General features: G+C 36.4%; 1 protein-coding gene across 2 annotated transcripts in view; it reads right to left on the bottom strand.

Moving 5' to 3' along the window:
* The window catches only part of CTDP1 (CTD phosphatase 1), a 101,453-nt gene that overhangs the window by 56,768 nt on the left and 28,161 nt on the right, over positions 1-16,524 (bottom strand). Inside the window, exons 8-11 of one of the 2 annotated variants that reach the window (XM_088064042.1) lie at positions 14,786-15,868; positions 7,485-7,626; positions 4,982-5,212; positions 4,730-4,860 (exon numbers count right to left, since the gene is read on the bottom strand). In XM_088064042.1, coding sequence (XP_087920168.1) covers positions 4,833-4,860; positions 4,982-5,212; positions 7,485-7,626; positions 14,786-15,868 — 1,484 coding nt within the window. In that variant the 3' untranslated portion in view covers positions 4,730-4,832. Of the gene's footprint in view, positions 1-4,729; positions 4,861-4,981; positions 5,213-7,484; positions 7,627-14,785; positions 15,869-16,524 lie in introns of those variants that run through there. The other variant, XM_005525238.3, reaches the window with a different exon arrangement.

Genomic DNA, 16,524 nt, shown 5'->3' with positions numbered 1-16,524 from the left:
AGTCTACCATAGGTAAGGTCCTACAAAATTATTTCTCCTTTTGTGAATTGACAGCTTCTTAAGAAGGTTACCTAAATATCAAGGGGTTTTTTACTTCAGTACTTAAATTTCAGAATGTATGAAATCTGAAAGCCATACAAAGCTGTCAATTTTGCTCATTTTGACAGCTCATATTTCATAAATACACATCTCTCTTCTCCGATCCCATGGATGGGTGCAGGAAATTTGGAATCTTGTTTTGAATGGGAGGTTGTGAGGAAAAAGAGCTGAGCCACTGTCATGCTACCCAGACCTGCACAATATGTTGCAGAGGACCCCCAGCAGTGCAGCGTAACTCAGCAGCACAGCAGACATGTGCCCCTTTGCAGTGGAAATTCCTGTGTATTCCTGTACAGTGGAATTTCTTGTGAAGCTTAAACAATTTGGATGCTGTGAAAATGAACTAACCAAACTGCTTTTTTGCTAGAGTTTCTCACCACTAACAGTTTTTGGGTTGGGTGGTTTTTTCTCCCCTCTACTATGTTTCCTCTTAAAGATCATAGTTTTCTTTTGCTATTAAATTGCTCTCAGACAGTAATCTTCATAGGCAGATGACGAAAACAATATGGCATTCCACTATGTTTTCCAAAAGGTTCTTTTAAAGTATGATTTCCTTGCCTTTTTGATATGTAACCTAGGCAGGAAAGGTGGTGATGCCATTTACATTCTTAGCAAAACAGAGAATGACCAAACAAAATCTACAGGCATCTCACACAACTCTACTAAAAATATGACAAGCTTGACCATTCCAAGAATTACAGAGAAGTTATATGTAGCATGACAGCCAAGTAGATTCTCTTAGACTAGAAAAATCAAAATAAATCTAGCATATTTTTTAATAACACATTGTCATACAGTTGATGAGAACTTCTCCTTTTGTAGAATACAGAGTGTGATCATACTTGACTACATTACAAATATTAACTGTAAAATAACTGTATTAATAGCTTCTAAAGTCTTCTGTCAGATCTTTTTCCCAGTATTTTCCCACTTCTGCTAGATAAGAAATGCTGGGCCTTCTCATAAAAGCACTCCAAAATCAATGCAAAATGAAATCTTAAAGGTCAGTAAGACATCTTTTATTTTTTCAAAAACATTTTTTAGGCTTTTGCATTTTCAGTTGCCTGTAAAGTCAAATCAAAATTAATAAATATATAATAAATATATTATATTTAAATATATAAATATATATTTAAAAATAAAGACATAAAAATGCAGGAATTTACATTTATTTCTAGTTAAATTAGATTCCTAAGTATTTTTTAAAAAATAACCGTAATTCATGCCTGAATTAATGAATAAACATATTCAACCCTGCAGAGGCTGGTTGGTGCTTACCAGTCTTACATGCACAAGGACAAATATATGCAGGGTGGGTTCAACATTTATGGAAGTAACAAGCACTTTCCTTGATACATCAGGGTAAAGCCTAAAATAACATTATCATCATGGAAGCGTTAAAAATATTTAAATTCCAGTCACGTGTTCAATTACGCACTTCGTACTTTTGCTGTCATAATAACACTGATAACATTAAGTAGGAAAAATAGTAACGATGAGCATCTAAATTCAGACAAAAAAGTTTAAGTGAAATTAATGTATACAAATCTTCAAGTATGGCTTAATCCACCAAGATCTGCTTGACACACCTCTTCAAACCAAGCCTTCAGTGCATCTTAGCATTATTTTAAAACAGGGTGCCACTTTTAACTTCTTGTATGTAAATGACACCCGTATTTTAAGCTTTGCCTCATCTGTTAGCAAATTACTAGTGTTCACTAAAATATAACTTGCAGAGTAACTTTTTTTTTATTCTAGTCCAAGCTGCCATTAGATTTTGCATTACTTTGAAGACTACATACTGTAACACATCTCATGGCCTGTTACAACTTTAGTGTTTACTGCAATGTTTGTAGAATACTGTTTCTGTATGAAAATGCAAATTGTTGAGATGCATAAGGCATGTCAAAGCTGTGACATGCAGGTTATTTTTAGAGAGGACTCCTTCCTGTTCTCAGACAAAGAAGTGCTGCTGGCCCCCAGCAGCCCCCAAGCAGCATTGCATTTAGTTTCCTTCTACTACAGCTGCAAACTTTTTTCACTACTCCGCATGAGCTGCAACAGCCATGATAAAAAAGCAGATGCTCAAGTATCAGACTGAGCACAATGGCAAGACCTGTTGCTTGAAATGTTGACTATATTAACTGAACCATCTGTAATTCACTGGTGACAGTTTCACTGCAAATTGGATGTACAAATTTAAACTTTGGGTTTTTTTTAATATTAAATTTAAATTTTTAAATAATTTTTTAAATTTTAAATTATGTTTCAAGTTGAATCCCAGAAAGAAACTAAAACTGCTGAAATCCAACACAGTGAGAACTGAAATAGTTCTTATGAAATGGTATTCAGGTAACTTGAAGCCCTTTGCAATCAAGAGCCCTGCAAGGAAGAGGTTCTCTCCTAAGCACAAGGCGGTCCATAAGACACCAAGAACCATTGCTATGCAACATGCAGCTACCATGACCCCAAGAGCTTCCACTCACAGCAGCGCAATTCTGTTTCCCACTATCTGAAAGTCAGAATTGTATGAAGATTTGAGAAACAAAGAAAATTATTGGAGGCTTTGACTACATCCACCCACAAGAGGAGCAGTTGTGAGTGCCAACAACTTGAACTCTGCTTAAAAACCATGGTTTAGTTACAAATATTCACCTCTTTCTGCAGAATGTGAACCAGGGAGCACATGAAGTCTGTCAAGCCACAAAATACATTGTTCTCTACCCATAAATTGCTGCACTAATGTAGTTTTCTCTTAAGACAAGTATTATATAAAAATTTAAAGTGGATGTGAAGCTTTTTCAAAAAGCAATCACTGATGCATGCATTAAGATAAAGCTCATAGTACTGCCTCAGCTCTTCCTCAGCCAAGACACAGCAAAGCTGTTTCTATTTGGCTTTTTGTTTCTTCTTCACAGCCTTCCTGCTCTGTCTGCACTGTGGTATTTAAACACATTTTACTTTTCTCCTGGACTTTGCCAAAACACTCTTCAGGATCCTAACTCAAGAAGGTGGAACTGCTCTGAGGAATAGAGATATGTCCCAATTAAGAGATTAGAGTTTACAGGTCACAAACTTCACCATTAGAACCAAATCAACAGAAAATGAGAATAAAAATATTTTTTCTCAGCATAGACCTTATGCTTATCTCTTTTCTTACAGCTGTTTCGTTGTGGAGAAAAGTTGCAGCACTGAGTAATTGGATTCACAGTCAGATTAAAATATGTCAATTCTGAGCACTGACAGTCACAAAAAAACCCCACTGAATTGAAATAAGAGTAGGGAGAGTAGAAAGGAGAGACAGCCTCACTTCACCCTCAAAATCTGTCTGAAGCTCTATGAAACTCAGAGAACAGCTGAAGTATATTTCTCTCCTTTTTAATAAGAAAACTCAAATTAAGAAGCACTTCAGCATTAAGGAAAAATAGGCTTAGGTGTGGAAAAACTCTTTATCAAGCTGTTGACAAAGGCAGGGAAACCATTAAAACCTATTATTCTGAAAGCATTCAATGATGTATTAATATCAACAAAACTCATCATACTGAAGCACCTTACAAGTGTCATGACAATTTACACAGGTAAAACAGTTTTATTTCTAGAAAAGTCCCTTTCCACAATAACTAACCAAAAAACCCAAAAACTTTTCAGCTCCTCTCCAGATACATGCTGTCTCTTGATTATTTAAAGTTTCTAATGCTCATTTACCATGTCATAGTAAACTAAACCAGACTTTAAACCAATCCAGACTTTAAAAGACGCAGTTAAAAAGGAAGCGAAAACAGGACATCTTCACAAACAAGAGAGACACAAAAAACCTCTGTTGACAACAGGAAAGTTGAAATAAGAAAAAGGCTACAAACAGATAACAACTAGAGGAAAACAGGCTGAAATTTTTAACAACAGAAAGAGTGGAAATGTAAAAGGCTACACTACTATACTATATCTTTACAAGTGATAACACTGCTGAAGTGGCAGGGAAGGGAGAAGAAAGGTAAAAAACCTGCATTTATAGCTGTGATTTATATTTTTTGAAAACTGAACTGCTTTGTAACAACTGCTGTACTCTGATCACATTGTGCAACGGAATGTTGATCACACTTCACAAAGAAAAGCTTTGCCTTTAACTGGATACTTTACCATTGGAATGAACAAGCCTTGCTAAGCTTGTTAGAATTCCAGAAAGTCAGCTCTTTTATTTAGATAACGGGGATGAATTCTAGATATTTTACACATCCTTAAGAGACAAGGGGTGTTTTTGAGGCTTAACACAAATTGTGACAAAAGTCCAGATAGATACTAGCCTTTGTACTTCAAAAAGCAGACTGCCTCTCCCTCCTCCAGAATTTGTGTCTTGACTTGGTGGTCTAAGGATTAGTAACAAGCACTCAGCCATATGGCCTTACTTCACAATGCTCAGTCAGCTACACACCTCTTCCATCACTTCAGATATTCCTCAAAGTTAATGCCCCATTTGACGGAATTAGGTGAAGAGGAAAATTTTATAAACAAGAACCAAATGCTATCAGGTATATTTTATTAATAAAAACCAATCCAGTATTCTAAGACCCATTAAGAAACATCAAGCTGCCTCACTTCAGAGATCAGCTACTGTAACATTCTTTAGACTACACAAAACTACACGCTGAATTCATTTGGTTTGAGGTTTCCAGTTCCGCTTCAGTAAGGCACAAAAAGCACCTGGAATGGTAGCACTTTGACTTCACTTCAGCTGATTATTCACTTTTGCTCGTTTTCTTGGCTCTTGAGAAAGCAAACAAAGTAAAGCAAAAATGCCAATTTGATCAAACGAAAGGATAACGAGAGTATGATTTACTACAGAATCTAAAAATGAAGACATCACTCTTAGCTATGTTTTAGGTACCTGAAGGACGAGTGTTCACCGTGGACTGGCAAGGTGATGGGAGGAGCTGGAGACTGGATGTACATTGGCTGTCCAGATGTCTGTGCGCCCTTCCTGATCAGCTTTCCAGTGTTAGGATCATAAATCCGAACTTCAGGACCAGGTTGAGACTTCGGATGGATGGGTGTTGGGTGAAACAGAGCTGTCTGAAATGTGCTGGGTGTATCAGGAAATGTTGCAGGGCTATTTTCTCTGTTAGACAGAGTTCAGAAAAAAAACTGCATTAGAAATTTAAATGAGCTATCTAACCAGAATGTAAAAAATGAGCATTTTCTTTTCTTCTAAAGCAGAAGAGGGAAATGGTTTGTAAAATCTCTAAAGAAACATTTCTTTTCCTCCACCTCATTAAAGTCTCACTGAATTTAAAACTGAAAACTGCAAATACAAGATAATGTCATGTTTAAATTACTAAAATATTAATAAGTGCGTCTTAAAAATTGTCTAAACACTAAGTTACTGAAATGGCTTCCAGGTAGTAACAACAGCAAAATTAGCATAGCAAGATGATAATCTGCATATATGCAATAAAGAGAAAAGTAGGCTGTTATATCAATCTTTCTATTTGCTCTCCAAATTTGCTCTGACAGAAATTAAACACATAGTATTAACTCGCAAATCATCCTAACTGATTTTTTAAAACACTGAACTGCCTATGATCACCCTGCTGCATTATAAAAACATAACTTTAGAGGTGTCAGCAGAAAGATTCAGAAATCAGTCTGCAGGAATAACAATTATGGCATTATGATATATCCAATTATGATGAAGTGCCACAAAAAAAAAGGCAAGCAAATACTTTTAAAAAAAAATAAAAATCATCGAATATAACAGCATGTTATGCTCCATGAAAGCCATAATATGTTAAAAAAAGATTAAATTAATTTGTAACAAATATTAGAAGCAACACAAAACTGGAGTTTTTACCAGATGCTTTTATGGATGTTTCTGAAGTAGTTTTGTAGCAGTTACACAGTAAACAAATTCAAGTTTACCTATTCTTTTCTTGCTATCTTAAGTTTATTTTACATGCAAATGTTTTCTCAGACTTCTTCCCTCCCCCAGTTTGTAAGTGCTTTGGACCTGTAATCACTATTTCAAGCAGCTTCATTAAGGAGAAAATCTCTTCCAAAGTTTGGAAACTTTTGCACGTTTTGTGTTAAAGTATTTGCATTAAGATAGATATCTTGCCAACTAAAGCTTGGGTGGTGGAAAATATGAAGTTAAGATATACTGTATTTGAAACACAGAAGTAGGAAAAATTACCATGTTTCAGTAAAATTGAAGAGTAAATTAATAGAGGGAGGAAGATTAACATTCATCTAGACATCAAAAAACAATGTTCACAAGCCAGGTTTCTACTGCAAACTTAGCAGTGCCAGGTCTCTGAGACAAATTAAGCATCCCGTGCAAATATATTCCAAAGTTTGATTAAAAACCATCTGATAGTACTTTTTAAAGACTAAATATCCTAGTCAAGCCATAAGCAGGCTACATGTCTTTTCCTAACTTATAGGAATCCTATGCCTCAACCTAGTATCGCATTTGATGAATGCCCTCACTTGCACACATTTCCCTCTTTTGGTATCTTCAAAGGGCATCTTGTATGTAGAAAGTAAATCTCTATCACAGTCAATCCCACCAGTATCAGTTTAATACAGAAACCCCATTATGCTGTGCTCCTTCCAGTCTAAACGTGGAAGGGAAGATCCTCTGTTGGGCTTGCAAGATGTGTCAAGCTGGCTTGGCAGTACCTTGTCTTGAGTTACTTTAGCCATGCCACTATCCTGCAGGGGACTGTTGACTGATAGCTGTCCAACTTCCTCTTTGCTGATAATGTTTTTGCCTGCCTCTTCTATTTACTGTCACCCTAATGCACTGATTATTTTTTACCTTTTCTCTTTCAGCACTTTCTTGTCATCCCAAAACCACCTCTCACTACTTCCTTTCTTCCAGTTTTTGCTCCTATCTTCATGCCTTCCAATTCTTCTTAGAATTTCCTATGGCATTTTTCTGTTTCTGTCTTTCTCATCACTACCAAATTTCACCAAAAAATGCCATACTTTACTAGTTCTTCATGTAGTCTAAGTATGTAAATTTTTTTGGCAACATGAATGATCCCATGCCTTGGTGGCATTCCCTATGTTATCGTAGGGATGAACTGAAAAGGGCAACTTCTCCAAATTAAAAGAGTAACAACTGTAACTGCTCAAGAAACTAATGTTATTGCAACTGTTACAGTCAGCTTTCTCCTGACTGTACTAGTTACTAAACTGCCTTCTGATCCCTTGATAGTACTCAGTTTAAGCAAAAAAAAACTGGACAAAACCAGGGAGCTCTTCCATAGAATCCATAAGCATTGCATGTCTATTCTGAACTTCTCAGAAACCAATTTATTAATAAATCAGCATTACTATACGAATAATCTGTTTTCATGGCCCCTACTGCCTCAAGGAATAGCACTTACCTGTGTGTTTTGATGTAGTCATCCTTTAAGGGAAAGAGCTGTTCCTCAACCTTGTCCCAGCGCTCCAGGCAGCTCCACAGCCAATCAGGGTTTACAACATGGAGATCCTTGCAGTCCTGAGCTTGCCGTACTTTTTCTGTGCCTATTACAGAATCAAAAATAACAGTGTTCCCACAAACACAAAAGATAAACCAATGTGTAGTTAAAACTAAGAACACTTTGTCATCAATTGTAAAAAAAAAAACAAACAAAAAACCAAAACACTCCTCCCCAATGCAACAAAACAATCTCAGCTAATAAAAGTGAGAATCTCAATGAGATGCAGTTCCTCAGACTCAAGCTAGGTGAAGGTAACTTTCTGAAGAATTGGCACCACGAAAGGAGACCACTTAGTTTTAAACAGAAAGTCTCTGCATCTTCTCTGCATGTTAGCCCAACAAGCAACAAGTGCACTTTTGTATAACGTCTCCTTCACTTATATTTGTTAGTAGTCCAAGAAGAAGCAGCTTTTCAATGCTGTTGAAGCCTGACTAACTTATCATATTAACTTTTTTACACGTGGTCCCTGTTCATATAACATGTTACTTTGTAACCGGCTGTCACCCACTCAACCTCCATATACCAGAAGTGGAGGCAAAGCAGCAGGAATTCCCTTGTACTGAAACAGGAACAAAGAATGTGAAGTTAAACATGGCAGGCTGACATGCCTGATGTGAAACCATCAACAGTACAGCTTGCAAGTAACAGGTGATCTCGAATTCTACCCTCTCAGGATACCAGAACAGGAGAGAAACTCAGTAAAGTTGCTATAAATCTGCCGAAAAGCACCAAAATCAGTGCTGTGGTTTAATCCCAGCCACTCGTTGACCCCTCCAACCACCCCAATGGGATGGGAAGGTGAATCAGGGAAAAAACATTAACACTAGTGAGTTAACAACAGCTAATGAAACAAAGTAAAATATAATAATACTAAAAATATAAGCCCTTGTCTGTTTTCACACATGTGGGAACAATGAAGCAATGAAGCCTCCAGAAAAAAAAAAAAATCAAGTTTCAGAACAATTCTGACAAGGAAGCAAGAACAGTAAATTAATTTGATGTTTTCATCACAGCTCCCTGGAGTTTCATCTTCATGACTGTGATTTAACAATCTGATTTTACTTGTTTCAGTTTAAATGAAAATCTTGTACCCATACTTCTCCACATAATTTGAAGATGAGATGAAGCAGCTAATCTCAAATATTTAATACCCTTTGTACAACCTGAACTACAATCAACTGGGGTAGACAGATGAACTGAAATGCACTTGAGGATTGACCTAACCAGCTGGTTAGACAGCTCAGTTTAAGACATCTGTAAGATAAAAAGACTAAATAAACAGAAAGGGCAGGAGATAATTGTCCTTTATCAAACTCCTGGAAGCCTCTGTTTCCCTACCCTTCATCCCCCCAAACCCAATGGCATACAGGAGCAGGGCTACATTTTTCTCTAGATACACATATATTTTTTCTTGGATTTAGATTAACAGACAAAAAATGTTGTGTGCACAAATACATTTCTTCTTCTCTCAGCTGTAAATGCAACCAATTGCACAGTTTGGGATGTAAGAACTATACATATAAAGCTTTACTCCACACTAGTATCATTGGAAAAAAAAAAGTTAATTTAAAGTGAAAATAATTTTAGAACTGAAACTGCGCTAAACCTAGCACACCTTTGCAGTTCAAGAGGTTTTAACTGGCTAAAACATAAAACCTTAAGAAGGGAGGGAGGTAAAGGAACTCCCCAAAATCATACATGCCCTGATTTAAGAAATCTGTTTTCCCATTAATTATCACTTACAAAAGCAACTGAGAGAAATTTAATGCAACATTTTCTGGAAATGAGCCAGTTTACAATGCCAGAAGGAGCTTTGACTGGAGGTATTATTAATATTTAATTAACCTCAATAGGAATTGTAGAAATACCTGCAGTCAGAAACAGTTATATATAAAGCTGTAGTTAATTTATAAACATGGTATATTTCAGAGGAAATAAAGCAAAGGTTCTGAAAGAGAATCAGTTTAAGAGATCTGGGAAAAAAAAGATTGAAGGAGTTTAAGGCTTAGCTTGGACATTGCTTTCTTTTGAGAATAAAGGAGAAAAGGAATGACAATATCAGAAAAACAAACCAGTAAGAAGACTGCTGTTACAAAGAGGATGCTAAAATCAGGTTCATAAGCATAGAGCAAAAAAAAGCAACAAGAGCAAGAAGTCTGGTAGAAGTTTAGGTACCTGAGCCAGGTATTAGATACTGAATTAAATATCAGACACAGATAGCAATACTGTCCTGCACATAACAGCTCTGGAGCTGACTCAATACCATACACAACAGCACTGGTTTCACCAGTGAGCACACACAACAGTTAATCAGAGCTGGTGATGCTGTTGGATAGATGGGACTACGCTGCTCCTTTTGGACTTCATCAGGGAAACACTGACAAAACTGTAAAACTACACCTTCACCTCATGTTAAATCTGTGAAGTTACATGAGGAGATGGGCTTCTCCAACTGTTTTTTAAACTCATGTTTCTGCATTGATATCAGGTGGTTCATCTTGCTACTCCTTCCTCCCCACCCTCACATTGTGCATTCACACATATGTGATTGGTTTCATGCTGGATGTATACTGAGGAGCTATGTAAATTCTTCTAGCTGGCAGGATTGTGACAGAAAACTTAAACATGAAAGCCAAAATAGCCCAATTTTGTATGAAATTGCTACTGAAACTAGATGGCCTTTAAGGTCCCTAACAACCTACATGTTCTAAGATTCTGTGAAAGTTGGTAACACAGACTTGTGTGTAACCAAACTCACCTCCCAAGAGTCAAAAGTCTTACCTTTCTCACCTCCATGACATCAAGGCTTTCTGCCTCCTACACATTTCTAAAGTGCAGCAGCCTACTGCACACTCCAGCATACTGAAAACTGCATGAGGGAACACAACTACGTCCTCTTGGGGAGGGCGGCTTCCTATTTCTAGCTGACATCTTCACGAATGAAGATTTCACATGTATAATGTACTTAAAGCAACATTTGGTGAAACACCAAATTTAACTGGGAGGAGAAATAGCACTGTGATAATGTTTGCTGTCTCCTCTCCCTTTCCCCAGTAACTTCTCCTTTTTGAATTATGCTTGTTAAGACAAAACAGCAAAAATATTTTAATCCATCCAAGCAACAGTACTTCTGTCACAGCTAAAAACATCTGAATTACTCAGCTGAGCTGAAAATCACTTAGAGAAAAACTGATTTTCCAGACTACCTTTTTTGCATTATTGTCATCTAATCACCTTTCCCTACTTCAAATTCTAAGGCTGTTCCAAAAAGTTTAAAAGGTAGAGAAGGTTTTCCACATGAAGAAACTGGGGCCAAATTAATCACATCTACTCTGATGGATACAGTCTGAAGCAGATAGTATCGGAAAATGTTATTTTCAAAGCTGGGGAAGGTGCTCATCAATTCTACTTCTGAACTTGCTGAGAACAGTGCTCAGCCAACTGTAGCCTCTGATTCAATCTCACCCATGAGGAACTCTGTGCAAGTGCTCAAGGCTGTGCCAGGACTAATCAAAGCACACGATGGGGAGAAATCACCAGTAGAGCTTGCAGAACTCTCTCCTGATTCCAACACACCAAAATCAACATATCCTTATGGCAGTTTGCAACCAGGCTGCCAGACATTGCTTGGGAAATACGACCACTAAAAGTTTCTTTCTCTTCAGATAATCTTTATATACAGGTCTTGATTTATAATCAAATCCTGAAGCTCTTCTACAAAAATACCAACCTAAAACAAGTGACAGATGTGCTGCTCTGAAGCTATGCCTAAAGTTCAGATTTAACTCTGCACTGTGCTTTACCAACAAAAGCAACAGGCTTACCCTGCTCAGTGGCCAAGTTTAGAGCAATGCTTAACCCAACTTTTAAAAAAAGACACAGCCCTTGAACATACTTTTCAGGGAAAAAGCTCTGTTGACACACCACAGGCATAGGAAATGGCATGGACTCAAGCATATTTTGAAAAATAAAAGAAAAATCTGGGGCCTAAATGGATGTATTTCCATTCCTAATACACGACAGTAATTTTTGAGAGATCTGAATAGCTCTATCTGCTCCACCAGCAAAAACTCAATACAAGAATTAACTACAGTGTCTTTCATCTGTTTAGGAAGGAAAATAAGATTTATGAAACAGTGTGATAACTGTTTAGCCAAGTGTGTACATAGCTATAAAAACTCATCCTATAGTGCAGTTTACTGATGGTTAAAGCAAACAGCAGATGTTTCAAAAACTGAAACAAGATTTATGTAGCCCATGGACAAGTGGAAAGGACTATAGGATAGCCTTTTCTCAGTCACTCAGATTTATGAAAGCTGATTAGATGATGTAAAGATCCAGTATTTTACAGTAATTCAGGCAGACAGTATTTTCTGCCCTACATAATGAAAAAAGTCCTACTTTTTTTCAAGAACAAGGATTTATTTAATTTCAGAATTCAGAGTACCTGTATCTACAGGGAAACAGCCTATCTGCAGAGAAAGAGACAAGTATATATAAAGAATAAAAGAAATTTAAATTATTTACTCTAACAGGTTGGGAAGAATGCTGTAAAAACAACCTAAAATGTTCCTCAGTAGCTGCTCATTTCAGTGCACCAAGCTATGATGATGTCACTTTGCAGGGGAAACCCCATCACTTCCACACCTAAGGGGTAACTCTTGTTTCACACTGACTTCTTCCCTTTTACTTCCTCTGCCAAATTCTTCCTTTGACTTCAAAATGATAAAGCTAATAGGATTTACCCCCAAGCACTGCTGCAGATCAAGTATGTGGCTTTCCTTACATCTCAGCTAGCGCAAAGTAAACATACACATTCAGCTGCTCGTCAGAGTCCCAAGTCTGCCACTGTTAATGGTGTCACCCAGAAAGACTTTGAACTAAAAGGTGCTTTAGAATCACTTTTCACAAACATTAAAAAAAGAAAAAAAAGGTAAAAGTACAGATAATAACATTGCCTGGTCTCATGTCACTGACTTCTGAATATAACTCAAGAAGGGACATGCTTTTGCTCCCCCTTTTCACCAGCAATTAGACATCAAGCACTGTTTCAGATTTTTGCCACGGGAGCCAAAGATGCAATGTTTGTATGGCTTATTGTCAGGAGGAGGCTTGTAAAAATTTCCTCTCTAACCATAAAGAATCACTATGAAAATCACATTGACAGATGAATTAGCACAAATGCAGCTGTGACAGGACAAAATTTATATCCTTAAAATCTCTGATTAAGAAGTTTCCTTCATGAAATTGGAACAATGCAGCACAACTACTCCCACCTTCCAGAGGCGAGAATAATAGCCTCAAGTTGAAAAAAACCCAAAACCCCATCACAAAAACAGTCAATCCAAGGGTCTTACAAAGGGTTATTGAAGAATACAGATTTATTCACTCTTAATCCTTCTATTTCATTGTCATTGTTACAGAAATAATTATTAAGTGATGATGAAAGATGACAATGGCATTGCTCATTAGGCAGAAATTACTTCCAATTTACCTCATCTAGAATTAGTGCAATATGCAATTTAATAAAAAAACAAAATAGTTTTTCATATTCAGATGTACTTTAGTATGATTCACTAAGAATGTGAAAGTGGCAAATAATTTACTTACAGAAATAGAACATAAGGATGCATAGATGCATTTACATAAACACAGAACCCTCAAATGGGACATTCCAAAAAACCCAAATAAAAAGTCCACTGCTTCTCATTATCACATGATGTGTACCTTAATGTGTTCTTCAACACTTTTCACTCTAGAGAAATATATGTATTTTTAGGAGGGTCTCATTTACATTTATCCTATCAATTTTACCCCATCACACAATAGTTGCATCTGATGTATGACTATATTCAGAAGTCATCTAGTTTAAGACAAACAAAGCAACTTTGAAATGAAGCATTTTAAGATTTGAAATTGGAAAAACATCTCTTATATTGATGGCTATTATGTCTCCAATGAAGTATGATGAACTTGCATAATTTCTTGCTGAAGTAAGTATTACTATTTATGAAGTTTTTAACAGCTGTTCAGCAACTGTGGTAAAACAATGGAGTCCCAAACTGATGCACCCATTGATTTCAAAACTTCACATTCACTGTTGCAATTATCACATATTCACAACCCAGAATCCCAGCTAATTTCAATGCATCTAATTCCATCTCCTGAGCTTTAGGTTGTTTTTACTACTAAAATGTCTATCTTCATTTATATCATATGTTTTTACAACTTAAAGGCCTCTCAATACACACACTTTTGAGGAAAGTACCCTCTCTTTAAAATGCAAGCCAATGAAACCAAGCTGCTTCTGATGTACTAAAACTCCACATGAACAGCAGTCAAAAAAGAAAACATCCAGTAGGTGGCAGATAATGTATTTCTTTGTTTATGACATGAACATGCATGTATGTTTATGACATGCTTAGGCATGTTCTAAAAGTCCCTCTAAGTTTCAGATAATTTAAAACATGCAGTTTTACTTTTGGATTTCATGGGTTTGACTATCAGGTATTTATATTCCATGTAATTTCAAAAAGTCAGCAACGAAGGAACCAACCTTCAGGGTGTACAAAAAAAAAAAAAAAGTGTGCTAGAAGCCAGAGCTGCTGACTGGTAGCTCCTCTATGGCAGATACCAATGGTACATTCCTATCCATTACAGCTATGAAAAAACAGCTTTGTCGAACACAACCTAGAAGTTACGCAAAACTCTTACATTTCTTTTGACAAAACAATACAGGCTAAGCACAGTGCAGTGGCAGGGTATTAGCAGTCTCTTAAAATAATTTGTTTGAATTCCATACCAAGTGAAACTGAACCACAAGAGGTGAATCTGAAAAACTGAGAGAGGACTGCTATACCTTTATAGCAAGACAACCTTAAACTTTTCTTTGACACAAATATTAAAAATTTATATTCAACAACTTTGAGTCTTTGACTATTAGTATCGCCAATTCTTAACAAAAAAATTTTTGACATGACACATTACATCAGAGGATATTTAGTGGGTTCTACTTTTAACAATTAAAAGTCACATTTGAGCAAAAATAAGAGAACAATCTTTTTAAAAAGGCTGCTAAATTTTTTTAGGAAGAATCTTTCCTTTGATTTCAGTTCTAATCTCAGCTACATTAAAGTCTGTAGACTATATAAAAGAGCTCAATGCATGAACTCTAACAGACTAAAAGCTGCTCAAATACCTACCTGTCCTTGCAGCAATAAGATGTGTTGCCTTATCAGGATCATCAGCACTCAGTACGAGATTCTTCACAATTTTAGCTCCAAGTGCTGTGGCATGATAGTGTTCCCGTGTCTTTTCAATAGGGAAGTTTGTCGGGTAAAGTCCACTAAATATTATGGTTACATCTGCCAAGACTTTACTTTTTAGTTCTGGTACTATTTTTCTGATGTCTGGAATTTCTTCAATCTCTTTTTTCAGGTATTTATCATACTTTGTGTAATAATCAGTGTGAACTCGCACAAGTATCTCCTCTAGGTATATTAAATGGTCATCGTCATCTGTATCATCTTCCTCCTCTTCTTCCTCCATGCTCTGGTCTAAGGACTCACCCATTGTAATTCCAGACTGTTCACTAATCTGAGATTCTGTTTCAGCTTCTTTCTTGTCTCCAGACCCATTTCCTAAATCACAAAGGCTTTCCTGTTCACTTTCCTCTTGTGCTTCAAGATCAATTTTGTCCTGGATATTTTCACTAGGTAAAGACTGTGTGTTTTCAGAATGGTTCACCAGACCATCCTTTTTCGCACTCACATCAGTGCAACTCTCCTGCTGCAAATTTTCATCCTGTGGAGGTTGTTTGGATTTCTTCCAACTTCTCTTTTCCTCATTCTCACTATCTGATACAGAAGTGGATGACTTTTTGGTATCCAATCCATCGTCACTTTCACTGTCACTAGACAGTTCAAAGTCCAAGTCATTTGTCTTTTCTTGGGTTTGCTGCTTCTCTGTAACTGTTGTATCAACTTGCTCTGAAAAAATCTGAGCATCTTTTGTATTCGCCAAATCATCAGTGACCTCACTGTCCATTTTGTGACCAGCACTATCATTTAAGGAGTTCTGGGCATTAACTTCATCATGAGAGTTCACATCCCCATCAGATGTTTCACTCCTTACAGAAGTACTCCCATTTGCAGTGCAAGTGTCCTTTGCAGTTTTCTTGAGACCGTTACTGTGCTCTTCGACACAAATAACATTCTTTATTTCTTCAACATCTTTTGCTGAAATCACTGCTGAATCCAATGCCTCAGATTTTGTAGAGTTGTTTGCTAAGACATGGACAAGAAAGAAAACATACACATATTTTCCCTTTTTTGTCTTTTTTTAATATTAACCAAGATTTTATTTTCATTTACCTTAAACACTGAGTTAACACATGGACTTAGATTTCATTATGCTTAGAAGTGATCACTAGGCTTTTGATAGTTATTAAAATTCTCTAGGTGTCAATGATTGCTAGAAAGGACTGTCAAACCTAACAAACATTACTTTTGTAAGGAAGTTGTAAAGAAAAAAAATAAGCTGCTTATATATCACAGGTCATAAGTAATTATTTGTTAACTCTGCAAGCATTGAAAGATTTATCTTGTAGTGTAAGTTTTACAACTTAGAGCAATGAAAATAAACAAATGGGGGTACACAGGCAGAATTTGCTTCATAAGGTCCTAATCCAGAACTACAGTATAAGAACTTTATAAATTAACAGGTGTATCTTTCATGTTACCTAATTTTCATAACAAAATAACTCAATTTTAGTCCTTGAAAAGATACATGTATTTTAGCAACACAAAGATGCCATTCAAGCTCAATTTAAGACTACTGGAATGCAAATAAAAGGGTAATACTCAAAAGCAGCAGAATAGTTTTAGGATGTGTCTGCAGAAGTAGAGAGACAATTAAAGAAACCACAGACTTCCAAAACTTT

The sequence above is a fragment of the Pseudopodoces humilis genome, chromosome 1 (assembly GCF_049639895.1).
Source record: "Pseudopodoces humilis isolate 2021_Gansu_Grassland_sample_001 chromosome 1, ASM4963989v1, whole genome shotgun sequence".
NCBI lineage: Eukaryota > Metazoa > Chordata > Aves > Passeriformes > Paridae > Pseudopodoces > Pseudopodoces humilis.
This window is presented reverse-complemented; position numbering and strand designations above follow the sequence as displayed.